The sequence below is a fragment of the Ascidia mentula genome, chromosome 7, assembly GCF_947561715.1.
Source record: "Ascidia mentula chromosome 7, kaAscMent1.1, whole genome shotgun sequence".
Lineage (NCBI taxonomy): Eukaryota > Metazoa > Chordata > Ascidiacea > Phlebobranchia > Ascidiidae > Ascidia > Ascidia mentula.
The window spans coordinates 2670319-2691402 of record NC_138572.1 but is presented as its reverse complement, the minus strand read 5'-3'; the positions used below and the strand labels follow the sequence as shown (position 1 = coordinate 2691402).

General features: G+C 36.2%; 4 protein-coding genes across 4 annotated transcripts; 2 read left to right on the top strand and 2 right to left on the bottom strand.

Moving 5' to 3' along the window:
• Positions 1 to 1626: 1626 nt before the first annotated feature.
• LOC145908030 (uncharacterized) lies at positions 1627 to 11756 on the bottom strand. Its single transcript, XM_082995195.1, has 21 exons — positions 11563 to 11756; positions 10960 to 11057; positions 10713 to 10800; positions 10610 to 10647; positions 10254 to 10442; positions 9873 to 10058; positions 7659 to 9633; positions 7134 to 7324; positions 6655 to 6857; positions 6291 to 6474; positions 5461 to 6098; positions 4991 to 5196; positions 4726 to 4844; positions 4355 to 4495; positions 3950 to 4129; positions 3796 to 3880; positions 3504 to 3595; positions 3107 to 3323; positions 2336 to 2604; positions 2035 to 2113; positions 1627 to 1944 (listed from the first exon to the last, which is right to left on the bottom strand). The coding sequence occupies exons 1-21, from the start codon at positions 11693 to 11695 to the stop codon at positions 1934 to 1936; spliced, it is 5322 nt and encodes a 1773-aa protein (XP_082851321.1). The 5' UTR covers positions 11696 to 11756; the 3' UTR covers positions 1627 to 1933.
• A 399-nt stretch (positions 11757 to 12155) lies between these two features.
• LOC145908940 (EF-hand calcium-binding domain-containing protein 9-like) lies at positions 12156 to 12752 on the bottom strand. Its single transcript, XM_082996261.1, has one exon. The coding sequence runs from the start codon at positions 12750 to 12752 to the stop codon at positions 12156 to 12158; it is 597 nt and encodes a 198-aa protein (XP_082852387.1).
• Positions 12753 to 13313: 561 nt separating this feature from the next.
• LOC145909193 (uncharacterized) lies at positions 13314 to 20897 on the top strand. The gene is made up of 11 exons (XM_082996524.1): positions 13314 to 14757; positions 16907 to 16965; positions 17258 to 17330; positions 17576 to 17750; positions 18260 to 18409; positions 18676 to 18851; positions 19190 to 19320; positions 19625 to 19817; positions 20198 to 20267; positions 20472 to 20508; positions 20712 to 20897. Exons 1-11 carry the CDS (start codon positions 13353 to 13355, stop codon positions 20736 to 20738), a joined length of 2496 nt encoding a protein of 831 aa, XP_082852650.1. The 5' UTR covers positions 13314 to 13352; the 3' UTR covers positions 20739 to 20897.
• Positions 15509 to 16897, top strand: LOC145909194 (uncharacterized). The gene is made up of 6 exons (XM_082996525.1): positions 15509 to 15594; positions 15656 to 15716; positions 15964 to 16096; positions 16276 to 16408; positions 16466 to 16488; positions 16566 to 16897. Exons 1-6 carry the CDS (start codon positions 15527 to 15529, stop codon positions 16637 to 16639), a joined length of 492 nt encoding a protein of 163 aa, XP_082852651.1. The 5' UTR covers positions 15509 to 15526; the 3' UTR covers positions 16640 to 16897.
• Positions 20898 to 21084: the final 187 nt, after the last annotated feature.

The following is a 21084-nucleotide window of genomic DNA, read 5'->3' as shown; positions in this document are numbered from 1 at the left end:
TCACCAAGCAGTTAACCTTATTCGTACACGAATTCTTTACATAGGTTAAATGCAGTTGGTTTTGACTTGGTTTTAATGTCTGTTTATTCGCAGATAAAGAGTTGGAGGCTGAAAAAAGAGAGAAAAAAAGAAAACGCGAAAAGTTGATGGAAGATTTCGCCCGAATAGAGAAGGATTTGGGATTGTCCGTTAACAGCTTGTGTGAGTAAATAATCAACGCTGTATGATGTAATAATGAAGTTAATGGACCGTGTGATACCGGGCTTATAACCACTATTTAAAATTCCATGTTTCTTTTATCACAGCAAACAAACCTAAATGCAAACTTTCGAAATCGTTTGGCACACACCAGTCAATTTTGTTGTAAATACTGTCCTTTTTTGGCAGGCATGATTGCAAACTTCCATTTATTCTTCGTAAACATTCGCCTAAACTCCTGGAAACAGACATTCTCTTGCGCACTTTACACGAAAAACTCCCTTAAAACATTGAACAACACGTCCGCACGTTGCCATATTCCTCGACCAAGCATCAAACTGGTAAAAAAAGTATTGCTTTTTTGGTTTCAGTTCCGGAACTTAAAAAAGAAGTGGAAAAGAAACTGGAGATTGGAGTGAAGCTTATGCTGCAAACATATACCCTGTTGTTACACAGTGGCAAGAACTGTTACCACCAATCCGTCCTGGCTGATTCCAACATGACTGTTTACTATATGGTAGAGTATTCGGTTTAACTCCGATTTTTTTTGCAGAAAACTAACATTATTTTGATTTCATATTTATACATTGATTTATTAGTTGTCAGACATAAATTTCTAGAACTAACTTTCTGGCATTTTTTATTTACTCGGATTTGGAATTTGAAACTATGAATTCAAAAGAACGCGTTTATCGTCATACGAGATCAAATAATCAACTTATCAGTACCGATAAATTTTTTATACACAATCAACTTTGTTGAACCTAACATTGCAGGCGATGGATAACGAAGCAATCCCAGTCACAATCCTAGATACGAAAAACAACATAATCCAACAAATCCCAAACAAAATATCTGGAACAATCAATATTAAAGCAAACGTCAATGGTATACCATTAAAATCTACTGATAACATTGCATTTAAGCTTGTTTCAGAGCAAAAATATTGTGCCAGGTATGTACCACGTTTGCTTCACAAACTACCGTTGGAGGGCGCGCAAGGTCTTCGTTGTTTTCGAAATTGAGCCACAAGATTCCAAAACCAAAGATCCAAGTTTGACTCCCACGCAGGTATGACATTTGAGCACATATCCCTATTAGTAAAGCAATAAAAACTACAATGCATATTTCTAGCGGGCTTTCAACAGCATGATTGTTAACCTGAGGAGAATGAACGCCCTCGTCCAATATCGCAAGTCAAAGTGGTCAGTGGACGACGATAGTCAGGTGCAATACGTCAGTCTGATGAATCAGAGGTCTTGGGCCATGTTGCTTCTTGCCCTAGTGATTTACATGCTGCAGGTCTACGCCATTCACCGAGTGTTCCGCATGGCTCCGAACGGCCGTATGGTGGCGCTAGAGAAGAGTGTACCGTATCGTATGAAAGTTTAGCAGGGTGACGTTTAGTTTAGACCATCAATATTGTGTTTTTGGGTATGTGTATAACAATTTAAGCTGTAACATGACTTCATGGCATAAACTTTCATCGACCTGTGCTTGAATACATGTAAGTCGTACCATTGGTTTGTCTTGGGTACCTGAAAGTACACCGCAATACACAACACAGCAACCAAGTTAGGTAAAAAAATCTGAAACGTTTCCGTTTTTTAAAAAAGCGCTTTGAAGAACGTAAGGAAATAAATAAATAAAATACTTTCAAAGTTTAACAAAGAAGTGAATACAGTGAAAAACGCCAAGTTAGAAGAAAAAAGAGCTTTTTCCTCCAAATGATGATCTAATCATAACCTGCAAAAAACAAGGTTTTATACCTCCATGTTATAACTCAACGTTATGATTAACTGAAGACATGCAATCAGTCCACAATTAGAGTTTTACCTCCATGTCTTCTGGCTATATCTCGGAGCAATTGCTTGTTTCTGCTCTTGCTGCTGTTGTAACTGCTCACCGACATAACCTGAAAAAAAAGTTGAAGAAACAAATTTGTCACGACGGCAGAAAAATAACCTTTACTTTAAACTTGTGGGGCTTTACGTTGGGTTCCATAATTTCCTTGTTAAAGGTGTTAAAGGTGATTTTTTTACCACTTTTTAAAACCAGAAGATACAAGATAGTTAAAGTGGCATATAATTTATTTTTTATTGCCTTAATTTTTTGGGGAAACACTGGCTCACTTTACCTCCATGTCTCCCGCCACTTGCAAGGGACTGGTCACCAGCGATCGCCGGTGGGGGATGGAGGGGAGAAATGCACTCCCACCGCTTGAGCTTTCGCGCGACCTCTGACTTGGACGAACTGGTGGAAGATCACGTGATCGTTTGCGGTGCGCGCCGCTTTCAGGTTGTTCGCACGTTGCTTTCGTGTGCAGCCATTCGTATGTGTATTGTTGTCTCTGTTCGTCCATTTCGGAAGGCTGCTTGTCCCTCTTTTCGAAGGCAGCTTCGCGCGCTGTAAGATGTTTCAGATGATTTACGGAATTTAATGCAGTTTCTGTATCTTTTAAAACACGGGTGTGTGCTTAACGTGCAACACATGGCCACTGTAGTTGGTAAAATTTACGCTATAAGTGGTCACCCAGTTTGGTGGATACTTTTTACAGCAACCTTTTCCTGCACGAGAGCCAGAGCCAAAGTAGTATTTTTCCACTAACAATGACGTTCCCTACACTGTTTATAACGTTGTCAAACTTTGGAGTCTAGAGGATTATAATTTGCACCAAAACATAATAGTACCAGTCGGACCATTTGTACAAGCGTTGGGGGTCGGATAACTTTGCTCGGCGGGCCGTAGGTTGCTGACCCCTGGTTTAGTGGTTAATGATAATTTCCTAGGCCATTCTTTGAACCAGGAAAATGACAGATATTTCATGATATCGGAAAAGTATGTTAAGAGCTAATGCATATGCAGGCCTATAACGTCCCATATACTGATTCGTAAAAGCGTAACAAACCTTTAAAATATTCCACCTTGTTAGGTGGAGCTGCAGGCTTTCTTGTAATGCCGACGGTTTGTGTGTTGGGTGCTTTCTGTGATATTTCCTGAAATTTTCGGAGTTTGTCACCGGCACTTGCCTCTTTCCTCCGCCTTCCCTTCATTTTTCGAGCTCGTTTCAGCATCAGTTCAGTTGTGAGCTGACTATTGAGGCCCCATTCGTTTGTTAGACGTTCCTATTATTGACAACATTCAATATTTTCCTTTTGAAATCGACTTTTTTCCAAAGGTACTTGTTGTGCGTGACACAGGTGGAAAGTTAACATTTAAAATAACAATATTACAAAGATAACCTGTTTCGCTACAAGCATCATCAGTTTTACTTTCGAACTATGACAGAAACGCATCCTCCTTACCTGTTTAGCGGAATGCTTAGAGCGTTCAGTGTCATATCCATTTACACTCGACTCATGGGCGTATATCGACTGGGGCGCAGGGCTGTCATGGCCTGGATTGTTTTAAAAACATAGTTCAAAACTTATTTAAACCTTTTTGGGCAATTAAAAAAAAACAGTATGTTGTATTTAGAGATGTTTTGTTTTTTAAGAAAATGTTGGAGGTGAAAATGTGATGAGTGGTTCATGTAGCAATTCCTGTACTGCGTGAGCAAATACAGATATGTGATTTAAAATTATGCAAAAAAAAGACCTGTTGGAGTAATCGGTGGCAGAGGAGGTTTCGTAATTGAACCAAATTCACTCCTAACAACAGGATGAATCAAAGAACGAAGATCCTAAAACAAAGAAAAAATAGTAACCAACATGCTTGCTTTTCTTGCATTGGGGGCATGTTGAAAACGTACCAGTGGTGTTTTGACTGTTGACAGATCTAGTGGTCTTTGTTCAGTTTCAAAGCTCGATTGAATATTGTGTTTAAAATCAGTGCGTAAAGCCCAGTGTTGTTCATATGTCTCTTCATCGAAGTTGTATGCATCCAAATCCACCTCATCAAAATCACTGTCTTCTTCTTCATTGACAGAAGTCTAAAAAATTGTATTTCAGACACAGGTGACCATGTCACTCAAACACATCAATCTGACTTTACTTTTTAGACAAAGTAGTAATCACTGAAACAAAAATGGTCAACAAACCTGCTTAAACGAGCACTTAAGCATAGTTTATTTGAGGCTATTAAAAAAAAATGACTACTTTTAAGCTATTTTGGCAAATAGAAGTAGTAATTACAAAAGCAGTTTCATAGCACTCACATTAAAAGAGTTAACTGCTTGTTTAATGTTTCTTCTTATGACAAAACCCCTCCATGCAGCTTGAATGGATACAACTGCATGCAACCTCCTACTTGAAAGCTGGAGGTAGGTTTTCCTAGTTCTGTACATTCGCCATGTTGCCTAGCAACAAAATAAATCAGTTAATGTGCCTTATAATAACACTGTACAAAAACAAAGCTTAAAATTCAGTCAGAAATGCTGAAGTATTGCAATAAGTGAGAGGCTCTTTTTAAAAACAAACTACCTTGTCACAATTTTTAAATAACCTATAATGTTAATGTATGACATAAAATTGAAGGCATTATTTAACAAAGCTACGCTGTTGGTATAAACGAAGTTTAGTTAATTACCTGTATTTTGGTGGCAGCAAAAGTTTCAAGGACTCCAGCTTTTCGCCTTTCAAGCTGTTGGTAGACAACCTTTGAACTTAAACTTGATCGGACAACAGACACATCAGATGAACGTTTCACTGCAAAGTGTCATTTAGCATAAAATGCATTGTTTCAGGAATTTAAGCTTGTTAATAGCAAATGGCAGCAGTTGCAAAAATTATAAAGCTTCAACAACACTTAACATATGACTCAAACATCCATAAATTAACCACAATCTTAGTACCTGATTTTAAAACAAATCGTGGGTCATCAGGTTTTGGGTGCTTTGAAAGTATTTTGGGTTTAGATGGTTCTTGTGTTGTTGAAACAATCAGCGGTCCATGGGAATTTGATGGATGGCTGTCAATTTGGGATGGTACAACTTTTTTGGGAGTTGATTGTGGAAGTTTCTTGGTTTCATTAATTTTGTATGGACGTTCATACCATTTCCTGAAAAATGAAAAAACATACCATTATGTCGTACTGTTCCAAAACTGACTGCAAATTGAAGTAAGGTTATGATTTACTTTGTTTTATATTACTATGAGACGGAAAAACTAATGACTTCTTTATACTGAAACTTCATATTTTGCAAAACGCTATGGTTTGTTATTGCCTATTTGATACTTTTTAAGTAATTTATAATTAATGAACACGAGGAATGTATACTAAATAAATCTGTGGTAAACCAAATGATCAAAAAGTTAAACACACCTTTGCTCTATGGAAGTTTCAAAAATGCTTTTCAGCATTTCACAGTGAGTTGGTATGAGATCAGGTGGATGTGAAAAGGTTTCATTGCAATTTGTTTTTGAAGATTTCCACCCGGGAAGCTTTTTTACATTCTTGCGATCCACGGAAAGCGACTCCAATATTTTGTTAATTTGTGCAACACAAGTGGCATTTTGGTCACTGAAGGAAGCTTCTAATTGTTTCAGAACTGGAGATCCAATCAGGTTGGAAACAATTGCCTCAAACTTTTCCTGTTGTGACTCCGATTCGACGTCACCACATAAAACTGAAAACCCTAGTTCTGCGCTCTCTGCAACAGCTGACGTTTGTTGTGCATTTGATAGCAAATTTTCCGTGAGGTCCAAAACTTTTAGCTGGCGCATGGGTTTCACACTCTCAAGAATTGGTTTCTGGTCGGACACTAAGTTTGAGTGTAGGTCCAAAGTGTGTAGGTTAGGAACGGAGGAAAAGAAACCGGGAATCTGGTCTTGCATTGTGAGTTTATTGCAGCTTATGTTGAGTGTGTGTAGGGATGGAAGCCACAATGCTGGTTCACAATCACATAACATGTCAAGATGTGACAAACTGTTTTTCGAGAGACTCAAGTTCAACAAAAGTACCTAAAAATTTGTGCATTACAAAACACTGCTATGGGTAAGAGTAGATGTTTGATCTTACATAGTAAAAAAGTTTTAGACAAACATCACCATGTTGCATTTAAAGATTTACCTCCACATAAACTTTTTTTTTATTTTTACTTCATTATCAAATGGTAATGTAGGTACATGATTTTAGAATTGAAATGAACTTACTGCATTTCCAAGTTCATCAACATTTAACTGTGAAATACTGTTGTTTTCAGCAATAATACATCTTATGAGGCCACAGTTTTCAATGCCAGTCAATGATGATATGTGGTTGCCAGAAATATTTAAAGACAACAAGGTGCTGATGGCTTGTAAACCTTTTATGTGAATCAACTGGTTGTTTGCAAGTCTGTGAAAAAAATATATATTTTTGCCTCGTATAGTGCTATTTTAGCTCATGTTGGCTGTTAAAAAAGTATCATAATACAAAATGGTTCAATTTGGACATTATTTAATGTCAAACATCACATTTGTGGATGCAAAAAATTTATATTCACAAATACAGCTTGTTAGTGTGGAACTACTTGACCTTAAATCCATTAGTTTGATCAGGCTTTCTAATCCATTGATTCTGGTAATATTGTTGTTGGACAGATCGAGTAACATAAGACTTGTGCATCCTGATAATCCATGTATAGATGAGAGCTTGTTGCTACTGGCAACAAGGGATTCCAACCTTGAAATTCCGTCACATGATATTACATTGATGTCATTGTGAGACACATTGATATGCTGCAAAATAGGAAAGGCGTTTGTCACGTAACTCCCAAACTGCATGCCGAACAAAAATGTCATAACATGAAGTTATTATTGTAAAAACTGTAAAAATAATCTGAAATACACTTAATTATCATATTGTTCTACATAAAACCTAGTATCGAAGCAGAAAAACTTTGAAAATCACAAAACCAAGCAATTTTATATAAAGACAACTATGAAAGGGCAGCTGTTTTTGTGATGAATAATTAAACTAAAGATACATAAATATTTAACAATTTGCATTCCTACCCTCAGACTAGGACATGATTGTAAACCCTCCAATGAGACTAGGCCACATTCCATCAAAGTCAAATGAGTCAAACTAACACATCTCTGTATCAAAACGAGGTTCCGGCCAGGCAAATCTGGCAATCGAATGTAAACTTTGTTGACGTCTTCAATGGAAGCTGGTAGCTCCCCTCTGCTGTAAGGCCACCTACCTGTGGACATTATGTTAGTGTTTCTTTTATTGTACAGTACATTAAAACCACCCAAGCATGTAACTTATTTCAACAATTTGGTTCTAATATGTGATATGTTGTAACCACGTTATTTTGGAGTCTTGTAGCGTTGTAGATTAAATGGTGGCCTGGTTGTGCAATTATTCAGCTACATATAAATAGCCATGAAGCTCTAGTTTAAATAGCTGGAGACATTGCACACTATTATCTTGCCATTTAAAGTTAAGACTGGTCAGTTAAAGTTATGACTCATACGCTTTATTAACATTACTATTTTTCATATTGCAATACAACACTTAAACGCAAAACTAACCATTCACAATATCTTCTTCAGATATAGGGGGTAGTCGTTTAGCTGCAGATGATTTTCTTACAGCTCTCCGAATTGAAGTCTTGACAGCTTCCTTATTCATAACTTTCCAGTGGGTGCAGCAGTTCCTCCAATGTTTAAGGCATGATTCAAATGTCATTGTTTCTTTGTGTGGGAATCCTTCAAGAATTGGCTGTGTAACTGTTTTATTTTCTGTTGTGTCATGAATTTTACTTGACGTAATTTTAACATTTACAGGTACATCTTTCTTTAGTGTAGATTCACTTCTTTCTAATTGAGTTTTGTTGCATTCAGTAGACTCAGTACTAGGAACTGGACTTTTACCGTCTGCTTGATCAATTTTACAGTCTTTAGGTTTTTCTACCTGTTGTTGGCTTTTATCAACTGTGGAATCAGTGTTATTTAAACTGATTTCATGTTCTTTTGTATCAGATATCTGTTGTGTTTCCTCTAATTGTAAATTGTCACTGACCTTTTTATTTATTTTTACATTTTCCTTCAGAAAGTTTTCTTCGCTTGCTGCAAGATTTAAGTCATGGTTTACATCATTACAAATGTTCACACTTACATTTTCTTCTTTTGTTGTATTTTCTGTTGGTGTTGGACTTTCAGCCACCTGCGAAACTGTGTTTATGTGAGTGTTGTCTTCCACCCTAACACTAACGTTGTCAACAACACCATCCACACTCTGGTTGTATTTACCAGCAGAGAACATGGTGTCTTTTTCTATATCACCACTCTCTGACATTGATCTGTTTTCTTGGCCAATGCCATCACTGCATTGCTTTTTATCATCAGTAGAAGTTGGTTGATTGAGAGTGGGATCTATCTGTACAGCTGTAATTTCAACACATTCAACTTCTGATTCATCAGGCATATGTTCTTCTGTTATGCAGTGATGATCAGAGGACTCTGAAGCCTCGAGTGTTGAAATGGTTTCTTTATTGTGTCCTGTAGATTGTTCTGAGTCAACTTTCATATTCGGTTCTGGGGTTTCATCTCTCTTTATTGGATATTCAGATTTGTTTTCAGTTGCAGATGGAGCTTTGGAATCATGAAGTGGTTTTGTATCTGGCTGAAGGATATTTTCCACAGTAGGTTGGAATGGGGCTGAGAAGTTCTCTACAGAAGCTGTTTTGTCTGCTGTTGTTACAAGGTCAGGGAAGTTAGATTTACTTGATAAAACAGTTGCCTTATTTATAGTCTTGATATTATCCACATGTCCATCATCAGTTTGCAAACTTGGACTGTTTGAAAAATGCACAGTTGTATCATCAAAATGGACAGATTTTTGTAACTCTTTTAAATCTTTGTCAATTGCACTCATAATGTTCTTGGAGGGATGATTTACTACACTACAATGACTTACATCAGCTTTACTATAGCTCTGTTGTGTTCCCCTTAGTCCCAACATACCATTATCTGCAGTTTCTGATACTGATGTACCAGACTGTGAATTAAGCCTAGGACTTCTGTTGTCCTGTATGTTAGGACTACTGGAGTTATGAAGTAGGTTTTGTTGATCGTCTGTCCCTGCCAAGCATTCCAGATCTCTGTTGATTTGCTCAATTAAAGATGTTTTGTTGTTTTCTTTGGGAGTAACTGTTTCTTTGACACTGGCTTCAAATGGAAACGCTTTAATTCTAACAACATTGTCATTTTTTGTTATTTCATTTGCTGAGGTATCAGAATCAAACTCTGTGATATGCTGAATTTCTTCAATACTTCCTTTATTCATTGGTTTTGCGTCTGTTTTTAATTCAATAACATGTGGTTCCTCGTATTCCATGTTAGCCTTTGGAGTTTGCTCCAGTGGAGTGGATTCAACTTGTTTTGTCTTTCTTGCTTCCTCGACACGAGCAACTCTCTCCTCCCATCGTTTTTGCTTTGATGCCTTGATTTTGGTATTCACCTCCTCGCCATATTGTCTTCTCACTTTAAAGCCCTTGTATCTTGCCTGAGAAACAGTAAGCATTGTTAGGTTAAATGTTTTGACTTATAGGACAAGGTCAAACAACATGTGTTATGACCCAAATACTGCACTTAAACTGTACCAGCTAAAAGTTAAAACATGAACATTTTTCCTATTGAGTTACAAATAGGTTTAAATGTTACTTAAAGTGATGAAATACCCAAGTTAAATACCAATCTTTACATGGCACAAAGAGTAGGACAGTTGATAAATAGGCAAATTACCTGAATGAGACAAGCTGCTTTGGTTTGCTTCTCTTTGAGAAAGAACTCCTTTTGCTTGCTGAGTTCCGTTAAAATTTCCATTTCAGCCTCAGCAATTTGACTTAAATGTTTTTGCATTTTCAGCCTTTCAGCTTCGATTTCATCCATTTGGAAATTGACTTCATCTTCACATTCTTTTTCCATTGCCTTCATTTAAATACAATACAGTAAAAAAAATTCTTAATTTTATGTCCATTTAAAAATCCATTTGTTTGACACTAAATTAGGTTATTTTTGAACATCTAAACGTAACAAGCTGAATACACACACAACTCAAACTATTAGCTTTTAAACCACTTTAGCTTCACAGTAATATAAGATACAAATTAGTTGTTATTTTACATTCATCTTAAGTTGACTTTCGCTGTGGTGTTTCTCAAAGGTTTCAGCAATCTTCGAAAGTCGCTCTTCCAAATCTTGAAAGCTGTCATCCTTTTTGTCAGAGCAATTATCCTTATCTTCATTATCAGTGCAGTATTCAGATTTAATTTCCTCGTCACTCGTCTCGTCAATTTCTTTGCCATTTCTGTGCTAAAATTGGAAAAAATGTTTATAAATAGCACAGGTAATCGTAAGTTGTCCTTTGTCAAAAAAAAATTTAAAGAAATGTATGATGTTATTTATGCAATAAACTATATTTATATATGATTGCTTAAAAAGGCAATTTGAATGTAACATTTGTATTTAATTTTACCAACCTCAGCATCTGGACCAGCCAACTCAAATTGCTCTTTAACTAAAATAAAATAACTTTGTTAATTTGGATTTAATGTATTATACTACTGATTTGTATTATACTACCTTTAGTGACAATGGCAACATCTTGTGCATTGACTTCAATTTCAGTCTTGTCGTATTGAGAATGAGACCATCCTTCAACTGCATTTACCTGCAAAAAGATTAGAATACTTTTATGGCAGTGTTGCCAATTACATGGAAACTTTTTGATACATTAAAGTACAAAACAAGGGTTGATGATTTTCATAACCACTGTACAACTGGCTAATAAGGCAAAATAAGCACACTATGCAAAAATTTAAATCATTACCTCATTCAAGACTTCTTGAGCATCATATAATAGAGTCGCTGTTTTGCTTGCCTGTTGGGAAGTCTTTTCAAGGAATAGATCCAACCAATCATGATTGTCTATACATAAATAATGCAAAAAAAACTTTTAAATATTTGTGTGTTTTCCAGAGACAAGGAATCAAAAAAGTAACTAATTGTTAAAATAAATGGAAGACTTTGCACAGATGTGATGTTAATAACACATTCCCATATGTTTTGTGCAGATATCGTAATTTCAATTGTCTACAACTTGTAGTCTACAAGTATAGAAAAACAACAAACAATAAAAAAGTCCCAGCACTTAACATCGCTACTATACACATTAGGGAATTAATAGAGAAAACGTCAAAAAATTGACTACAGGAATCAGCCTTTGCAAGTCGGTGACCGACGGATCTGTCTTTACGAATCAAGAATAAGACAGAAACTGAAGATGCCAATAGGCGAAATTAATATTTCTGTGAAATAAACATCGTATTCTGGCGCTGATTGTCTTTTACTCCCTTTGGAGCTCTAGGAATTACATTAGGGAATTATGAACGAAAGTTAAATTGATTGAATTTATAACAGTAGGATAGTTAACCTGCACTCTCAAAGGCAGCTTGTTCTTCAAATTCAGAAACTTCATTGATTTCGTCGTCTTCTGAATATATTGATGAGCAATCTGATAAAGCATTTAATTCTTCGTCAATAATGGCATCGTAATCTATTTCCATTTTGTTCCAAAATTTATTTCCCAATGCATTAAAACACCTTTTCGGTGATAAATTCCAAAAACTAAATTTAAACTCAGCGTTGCCTGTTGCTATGTTTTGTTTACGCAACTAAATCCAATGACATGTGTGTATACATTCTTGTTTCGTAAATTATACGGATCTTTAAATAATAGCATGATTGTTACAATCTTGCGTCTTTTTGTCTCACATTCTTATCAGCAACATTTAAATGGCTAAATGGCTTTGTATAGTTATCGTGAAATATTGACCATGACTTTGAAATTTTGAAATTTTCCTAAAACAAAAAAATTAAACATACGCCCGTGCTTTGGCTGCAATGGTTCAGCAACTCTATAGGGTGGCCACCAAGAATATAAAAAAGAAAAATCTAGAACGATGAATAAAAAACATCAGTCCCAAAATAGTATGTTTTATTTTATTGCAACCGCATTTAGTTTAACTAATCAAGATCGTCAACACCAACATCAGGTGTGTCCCCCATATCCTTCAACATTTTTACTTTTTTCTTCTCATCAAGTTCCTTTTGTTTGTCAATACAAGCCATTGCAAACATCTTGAACTCTTTATAATCCAGTTCTTCGTCACCTGACACGTCAAACTCGAAGAAGATGTCACGCACAGAGTGGTCTTTCAAATTGAAAAGAAAACCGTACTGTCCGAATTCGTCGGCTGATATTGTGCCTCCGCCATCTTCGTCCATCATTTCAAAGACAATTTTTGAGTGTCGAAAAATAAATTGTTTTTCCACTCTGTCGTTTAACGCGATCAGAATGCACACGAGCAAATAAAACTCCTGAAATCGTATATATCCCGTAGCCTGCTGATCGAGCATGTCGAGTACCAGGAAGATCTGCCGTTTATCCAAGTTGGTAACATGTCTCATAAACTGGTAAAACTGTATGTCGTTGAGCTTTTCTTTGTGATGTACGTCGAGAAAATGAAAGTATTCCAACACCAAATCGGTGTTCTTTACGGTTAGCAGACTAAACGAACGGTCCAGATGCAGATAATTTAAAACGTTTGATTTCACCTTCATCCTGTGAGTTTATCGTATACTTTTAATTTGGGCGACCCAATCTTTGTTTTGCGGTTGCGTGGAAACAAACACTGTAGTATTGTTATGCAACATTAATTCTATTAGGCGTAATCTCAATATGTGAGCAGAACTTGTTGACATGTTGTAAAGATTTTCCAACCTTATTTGCTACAGCACATAAAATATAGTGCGCTAACTAAAAGTTGTTAATTTATTCTGATTTGTCGCAAACGTAGCAAGCAATAGAAATCATCTACATTTATTCTGCAACATTCCGCACTTTAGCGTTTCAACCAGTGTGAATTGTGATGGTTGGTCACACCACTCACACGTTTGCAAACTGCAGAAAACAAAGTTGCAAAGGTTGCTAGAACTTCGGTAAAAGTAGTTTCGTCTAGCTTTTTTGTAGTTTTTTTTTGCCTGGTGCAACCTAACTTAAACAGGTAAAGATAAATTACGATCTGGCGCGGAATCGTATGTACCCAAGGCTAATTTTTGTACCACTAATCAAACGGACTTTTTGCACACTTAAAGTTTTCATCTGGCGTTTTTCAGAAAAAATATGTAGTAGGTATTGGCTCGCACTGTTGACCTGCCATAATGTCCAAGATAGAAAAGTTTGTTGACAAGGTTGGGAATGGTTTGAAGCGGTTACACAGGAACCGGTCGACTACAGTAAAACCATGGACTGAGGAAGAAAACAAAAGGGACATTTACGCAATTTTGCCACCCCTAGAGATGTTCATGGGTGTATCAGAGTCAAGTTTGGAACATTTTTTGTGGAATCGCTTTGAAAGTGGAAATATTGTGATTGGTAGAGTTTCTGGAAAAGGTGAATTTGGACTATATGTCATTTTAATTTGTTATGATGCTGGTAAAGCTCATGACATTGAAGGATTTGAATTTGAAGCCCAGTGTCCGAAAAGTGAAATCCCAACTGTTACAAACCATGAAAATCCTCTACTAAGGTTTGCTGTTGGGGACCTGATTCGGGCTGCTATCATTGATGTGGACAAATCTCACCAATCCATTATCATATCCTTGCAGAGTCGGAACACTAAAGCCAGTTTGACCTTGGGACTTATTGGAGATGAAGATTTGCCTGTGTCCTATAAAAGGTCTTGCAGCAAAGGGAATGATACCTACGACAAAATCATATCCCAAAGTGCTGGGTTTTTTAACCCTAATGTGGTGGAATACTTAAATGGCCGATTGGTACTTGGTGTATACAGTTCACTTATTGAAGATATGCAAAACCCATCTATTCCAGCAGAGGAATACTTTGACCAACTCAGGAAGAAGCAGTCGTCGAAGGTGGCTAACAGCGCAGTAAAACGAGGTATTGAACTTTATGGTAACGGAAAGATTATGGAGGCCCTGCACGAGCTGAATCATGCCCTTGATTTGGATATAGGAAATGTTGAAGCTCTTGTTGCAAGGGGAGCTGTGTATGCTAACAAAAGGACATTCCTTCGAGCTATTGCTGATTTTGAACATGCATTAAAACTGGAACCCAGCCACAAAAATGCAAAGAAGTACCTTGTGGAGGTATTGGTGGAGCGAGCCAAGACTATTGAGCTTGAAGCACAAGACGTTCAGCAAATTAAAGAGGCTACAAAACTGTACAAGCAGGCTCTTGAATTAGATCGTACATGTGAAGAAGCAATAAAGGCTATTGGTGTTTTGGAAAAATCCGCTGCACTCCGGAATGCGAAACGTCAGTCTTCATCAACTGACACCATCAGTGACGAGGATAAGACCTCAAAGACAGCCACCATAGTCAAAGTCCGACATCTCCTGGAGCAAGAGGTGGAACAAAAACATAGATCAAAGTCTGGCCAGCGTAGATCAAGGAATAAGAGTACCTCCTCAAGACATCGGTCATCATCATCTTCCTCTACTTCATCATCTTCCTCCTCCACATCCAGCAGTTCTTCCTCTTCTGATTCATCATATGAACGCAAGAGAAAAAAGAGAAAGCTATCCTCCTCATCTAAAGAGCAGAGTAGGAAGAAAGACACAAAACATCATGATAAAAAAATACAACAAAACTCTGCAAGCAAAGTGTCAAGCTCAAAATCATTTGACAAGCCTTTGCCACGAAGTCAAAACCCTAATAATGTGTCACGAACAAAAAGGCCTTCATTTTCAAGGGAAAACAGCCATCGCCGTAACTCACTTGATTCCAATTCCAGGGATAATCGTAAACCTGAAAGAAGAGATTCCACAGATAGTAAGCCAAGGAGACAATCAAATAATGAGAAAAACAGCAAAAATTTGATCACAGATGTGAACAAAAAGACTTTTAGCAGCATTTTAAAACAAATTTCAAAGTTTGAAGGAAAAAGGAAAAGCCTTTAGTTTTTTTTCATAAAAATGTAAGACTTGAAGCATATTGCTTTGCCAAATTGTGTCAATAAATTGTTGTTGTTTGTTTAATGTCTGTGAAATCTAAAATGCTATTAATTTTTGAGGAAATTGATGCAGATTTTGACTTGTTTTTACTTGAGAAGGTATATACAAAATTTTTTTGCCATAAGCCTGGAAGTAGAAATTCATTAAGTAGACAATGCCAAGCATGTTTTGTATTGAGTTTATCGAATGTTGCGGGTATAATGCTCATGTTTAAATATTGCTTGACTTATGTATTGACATAAATTTAAATAGTATGGCGTGCTTAGTTTTGCTTGTTATTTTGAATTAAAGTTTCAAAGTTTGTCTCAAACAAATGTATCTTTTCCATGCTGTGTAGGTTTAGTGTTGTAGTTAGTAAAATGAATATTACACAACCAAAACATATTGGTCCAATAAATGCAAATGCCGGTGCTCTACTTCTTCACAAGTAAGTTTAATGCACATTCTAGTCGGTAAAACAACTTTTTTCGTTGTTTTGTTGGTCAAAGGTATCAAGAACAATGGCAGGAAATGCACTCAAACACTGTACATTGTACAAGGCAAGCTGAGGTAGCTTTTTAAAATAGATGTGTGTTTAGTGTGTGCAGTGTTTATATATTCTGTATGTTAATCAATCACTAATACCTTTGAGTGTTCTATATCTTTGATGTAACCAATTTCTTGTTTTTATGATATATTTTCACTGTTTAGTGTTTGCCATGTGCGATGAAGATTTTTGCAGCTTATAATAAAACATGTGCATATCTCATTTCCCGTAGATATGTAAACATTTTTTGATGATTTGTTTATTATTCAGGTCTTGAGCAAGAAAATTTCCCAGTCATGTAAGCAATGTGATACACAATGCAAAGCATTCACAAGAATGTGCAGCCACCTCGTTCTGCTCCGTGATATCCAACGGGAGGTGGAATCGATCACTGTAGCCATAGGTAAGTATTTTTTTGCCTCGGTGTAAAAGAATTATATCATATCGCTTGATGTTTGTGGTCGAGGTTAGTTGAAAATGTTTCAAATAAATTGATATATTTTTATTTTTTTTACGTGGCTACAATTTTAGATTTCTGTGTTCGAAAATGAGTAATTTACAACTGCACAATGTATTTTGTAGGTAGAGTTGGTGCAAGCCTAGAGGAGGTCAAATCTATCATGGCAGTTTGTGAAAACCTGTCAGATGAGAATGATGCATACGATAAAATACAAGACATGAAGAGCGAAATGCAAAATATAAAGCTGGCCAAAAAGTAAATCGTTATTCCATGCACCAAACATTTTTCATAACCTCATTGTGTTCTTTTTAGGCTGGAACTTGAAAATGTGAAAGGTAAGTTTTTGACACATTGCTGCAATTGCACCACTGTAGAAGTTTTCGCTTACAAGTATATATATTTATTTATATAGCTGATGCTGCACAGAAGCATGCTGAATTTCTTCATCAACAATCACAATTACCTAAATCCCAAGAAGATGTTTGAAAACTTTCCTATATATTGTTTTACTTGTTGATTGAGCTCCTGCTTTTTGATCAATTTACACATTTATGCAGTTTAACTGTGATTTTTCTGTCATGCCATTGTTTTCATTTGAACTGTGTTTGTTTACATTTCCTCTCTCTTCCATTGGCAAATTGCAATAATACCATAATTGCCTTTTTTGTTGAGTATATGCAATAAACAAGACATTAATTTTTTTTGTATTTCCAGTTTAATAAACTTGTTTTTTTTGTAATACTGCAATGGAAGAAAATGAATTGGTTTCACTGTCGACTGGAAGAATGATGAAAATCCCAGAAAAAGACAAGGTTGGTCTCAACAATACAACTGAATTTTCCTCTGGTTTAACTCTTTTGCCAAATTCTTTTCAGAATATACGTAAAACATTTGCAATATTTACAATGATCATAAAGATCTAATATCATAGTGAAATTTCCCCAAAAATTCGTTTTGAAGGGTATCTCTTTTAATAAACATTAACAGTTGTACTTATTTGCCAAAACTTAAAAATAGAAATAGATGTACTTAGATGTGTCCGAAATGAAATAGATATATATTCCTTGCTCTTATTTCGACATAAATTGTTAAATCTCCTTGCAGTTTGGAAGATGCCGAAGTGTAACTGTCTTCGAAAAGCTCAACAGGATTGGTGAAGGCACCTATGGGATTGTGTGTAAGCTGCTCTAATATTGCCACAGTCTCCATGATGCAAAACTGCCAAAGTATTTTTTTGCCTTGATAAGCTGAACACATTTCTAAACGTTTCACTTTTTAATTGTAAATTTCGCTTTTTTCTATATCATCAACATAGAAATTTATGTTCAACCTTTTTTTAGCTTACCACCCATTGGCGATTTTTTAAGTGGACCATCTAAAAGAAATAACTTGTCTATGTGTTTCAGCAAATTGTTTTTTTAGACAGAGCAAGGGATACAGAATCAGACCAAATTGTTGCCTTGAAAAAAGTGCGGACTGAAAACGAAAAAGACGGAATGTCGATCAGCAGCTTACGTGAAATCACACTTCTCCTGAATCTAAAACACGACAACATTGTGGAGTTGAAGGAAGTGGTTGTGGGACAGAGACTTGACAGGTCCTGTTAGTTATATGTGAGCTTCTGCACTTTTTTCTCATTTTTTAGGTATTCACCTGGACGTAAATGGAATGTTCTATGTGGTTTAAAATTCCCAATAAACGTTATGTAAAAGTCTTTTTGATACTAACTGTAGATTTAAAGTAACCTCTCTGAAATTCTTTTCCCAGAACCTTGTTTCGAAGAAAATACATGATAGATTTTCTAGTTACATAATGATACCACTTTTATTGTCATATACAACATATTTATTTTGTGAAATTTCAAGCTTTTTATAATTTAGTAACAAGACTATCTAAGAAATTCATGTTTCAGGCTGAAATGCACAAACATTAGTAACAACCACCAAACATATGGCAAATATTAAAATGCTGTATAGCATGCAAGCAATAGCATACCTCAATTACAACTTAATTTTTTAAACATCCCTAAAATTTGAACATTTTGGTGCCAAATTCCATTTGTTTTTGTATTTTATCCACCTTGTGTGGTGCAATTTATATTTGCAGCATCTTTCTGGTTATGGAATATTGTGAACAGGATCTTGCCAACCTGCTCGACAACATGTTGTCCCCATTTTCCGAGGCACAAGTCAAGTGCATAACCTTGCAACTCCTTAAAGGCCTCACATTTCTGCATGAGAGTTTTATTGTTCACAGGTGAGGATAATTTTCTACTAATTACAAATATGGAGATATTTTTTAATTAAAGGCCAAAATTATTGTTTTGTTATTATTTCTTTTTCTGTGTACACTCTGTTTCAACCTGTGAGGTCTCATCAGTGCAGCTGTTGACTGTGGAACTGTGCTAGCTTATACACTAATGGGTCCCAAATATTATGGCTTTTTGCACATACATATTTTTTTGTATTGTGATTTTTTTGCCAGCATATGTAATAATACAATAACCAACAATGTTTATATAGGGACTTGAAAGTGTCAAATCTCCTAATGACGGACAAAGGAACGCTAAAAATAGCTGATTTTGGCTTAGCGAGAACACATGGTATTCCTCAGAAGAATATGACACCTTGCGTTGTAACCCTGTGGTATCGAGCACCTGAACTGCTATTTGGCTCTAAAACTCATAATGCTGCAATAGGTAAATACCAAAGCAATATCTGTTTTTTCTTGGCGCAAATTTCCCCAAATCTGGACAAATGCTTGGAAGAGCCCCGCAGTTTAGCGGCAAGACCAAAAAGACTCAAATCCCTCATTTTGTTTTACCCCAATTTCGAACTGAAATCCCTCAATTTTGAACATTGTGATGGCCTTTTTGTTGAAGTACAGGCCCCATTTTTTCTAATCAGGTCCCGCATTATCAATATGAATGATATTTTAGACATAAAAATTATATAGCACTATTTGTATTGTTAAAATTTTTTTGGCACAGCAGTAACAAAAGTTAGTTTGTCGTCTTGATCGGACTTTCCATTTCAGACATGTGGGCAACCGGTTGTATATTGGCAGAACTTTTAGCCCACAAACCACTGTTTCCTGGTAAGAGTGAGATGGAGATGATTGAGTTGATTATTGAGATGCTCGGATCTCCCAGTGAATCAATATGGCCGGTAAGCATAAAACTCAATAGATATTAAGTTAAATAAAAATTCACGACGTTGGAACGTTAATCCATCAAGCATTAGGAATTTTAAAGTCATTGTGGTTGTGCTTCAAATTCCTAACAGGCGGAAATTTGCGAACAAAGTAGATTTGTGGTATGAGATGTACCAGAAATTTTACAATTTCCTGAGAAAACAGAAGACTTTTTTGACATAGGACTGAAAGACCTACTTTTTGCAATTGTTACATACAGTAGCTGTAAGTTACAAACCTCGGGCATCTTTGCCATTTAAAGTGTGTTTCTGTATACAGGGTTACTCACAATTGCCTGCAATTAAAAGCATCTACTTGCGCAAACAACCGTACAACAACCTGAAGCACCGGTTTCCCTGGCTCTCAGACGCTGGAATGAGATTGCTGAATCTGTTGTTGATGTACAACCCAGAAAAGCGGGCGACGGCAAGAGATTCCCTGGACACTTCCTACTTCAAGGAGAATCCTTTGCGTAAGACAGACGATGCCTAATTGAAGACGAAATATAAATGCCAGAAAAGCTGTTGTAGACGGTATTGACCACCAAACAGTCAGGGAAAGACTTACACTTTGCGGTGATATCACCGTTATAATTTCATATTTTAACTAATGCTATGGCTCTTATGGAAGAGTGGTATTAAATGATATGACAAAATAAATAGATAATCTGAATTTAATGCCCCTAATACGCAAGGTTTAACAACGTAATAAACAGTAAAAAGAACGTTATTGTCAGTGGAAAAAATAATACAGTGCGCAGATACATTGTTACTGGATAAACATTGCCGACCCTTGTTCTAAAATTTGTACTTGATCCAACAAAACCAATGTGGGTTTATCTTATTCTCACAGCCTGCGACCCTGATATGATGCCCACGTTTCCTCATCATAGAAACAAAAGGAAACCACTCCAGGAAGAGAAGTGGGTTGTTGTTGTTGTAGTATTTGTTTCATTTGACTTTCTAAAAAATGTGCCTTTTGAACAAGTGAGGTACTGATAATGCGAGTAAGTGAAATATATTTATCAAACAAAACCCGGCAAGACAAACGATTTGGGATTTTGTTCAAAAGTTGTCAGCAAATGAGCGTCCGACGACTCATCCTTAAATGGTTTGTTTATTTTCAGATCTTCAAAAAAGCACGTCTCAGTATCGATATCCAAGGTTTGTATGAAACAATTTGCTTTCGTGAGGTTTTACAGTCAATCTTGGGCCCAAAAAATGGTTCACCATGTAATTCACCAATTCATCCGCGTAGTTGTTTGCGCGGAGTAAGTGATATTAGTTGTAAGAAATCTTTAGGGGAGGCGCCAATGTTTAATCCAACAATGCAATTTATATTTTTCCAAATTGATTTTTTTTCGCAGTCGAAGAAACAGAAAGTTGAAGGCTGACAAAAAATTACGTAGAAGTCTACACTGGCTGTGGACTTGGTATCAAGCTTGTACTCCAAATACATTTTGTTGATGGTTTTTGCAACGCAACTTCTGTAAAACTGCCGTGCGTTGTGTTTGCAAATTGAGAACAACGTGATTTCAATAAAACAACTTTAAAAGCGAATAAAACAACTTGGATAAGTTCATATAGTAATCATATAATAAGTAAGGGAATGGTAACAGGCCCTGCAAGTGCATTTAGTACCATGCAACAAGATACACCAGAATGAAAAATACACACGTTACGTATTATCGTGTGTGACAAATATTGAAAATATTTATTAACCCTAATTAGAAACCAAGA

What these genes read in the sequence shown, in the direction of transcription:
- LOC145909193 (XM_082996524.1), top strand. Translation starts at nt 13,353, where the DNA reads ATGTCCAAGATAGAAAAGTTTGTTGACAAGGTTGGGAATGGTTTGAAG. An exon ending in CTCCTCATCTAAAGAGCAGA is followed by an intron (nt 14,758 to 16,906) that starts GTAGGAAGAAAG and finishes CTGCAATGGAAG; the next exon opens with AAAATGAATTGGTTTCACTG. An exon ending in GTGGGACAGAGACTTGACAG is followed by an intron (nt 17,751 to 18,259) that starts GTCCTGTTAGTT and finishes TTATATTTGCAG; the next exon opens with CATCTTTCTGGTTATGGAAT.
- LOC145908940 (XM_082996261.1), bottom strand. Translation starts at nt 12,752, where the DNA reads ATGAAGGTGAAATCAAACGTTTTAAATTATCTGCATCTGGACCGTTCG.
- LOC145908030 (XM_082995195.1), bottom strand. Translation starts at nt 11,695, where the DNA reads ATGGAAATAGATTACGATGCCATTATTGACGAAGAATTAAATGCTTTA. An exon ending in AAGCAGCTTGTCTCATTCAG is followed by an intron (nt 9,634 to 9,872) that starts GTAATTTGCCTA and finishes ACTGTTTCTCAG; the next exon opens with GCAAGATACAAGGGCTTTAA. An exon ending in ACGATTTGTTTTAAAATCAG is followed by an intron (nt 4,845 to 4,990) that starts GTACTAAGATTG and finishes GACACTTTGCAG; the next exon opens with TGAAACGTTCATCTGATGTG.
- LOC145909194 (XM_082996525.1), top strand. Translation starts at nt 15,527, where the DNA reads ATGAATATTACACAACCAAAACATATTGGTCCAATAAATGCAAATGCC. An exon ending in ATCGATCACTGTAGCCATAG is followed by an intron (nt 16,097 to 16,275) that starts GTAAGTATTTTT and finishes TGTATTTTGTAG; the next exon opens with GTAGAGTTGGTGCAAGCCTA. An exon ending in GGAACTTGAAAATGTGAAAG is followed by an intron (nt 16,489 to 16,565) that starts GTAAGTTTTTGA and finishes TTATTTATATAG; the next exon opens with CTGATGCTGCACAGAAGCAT.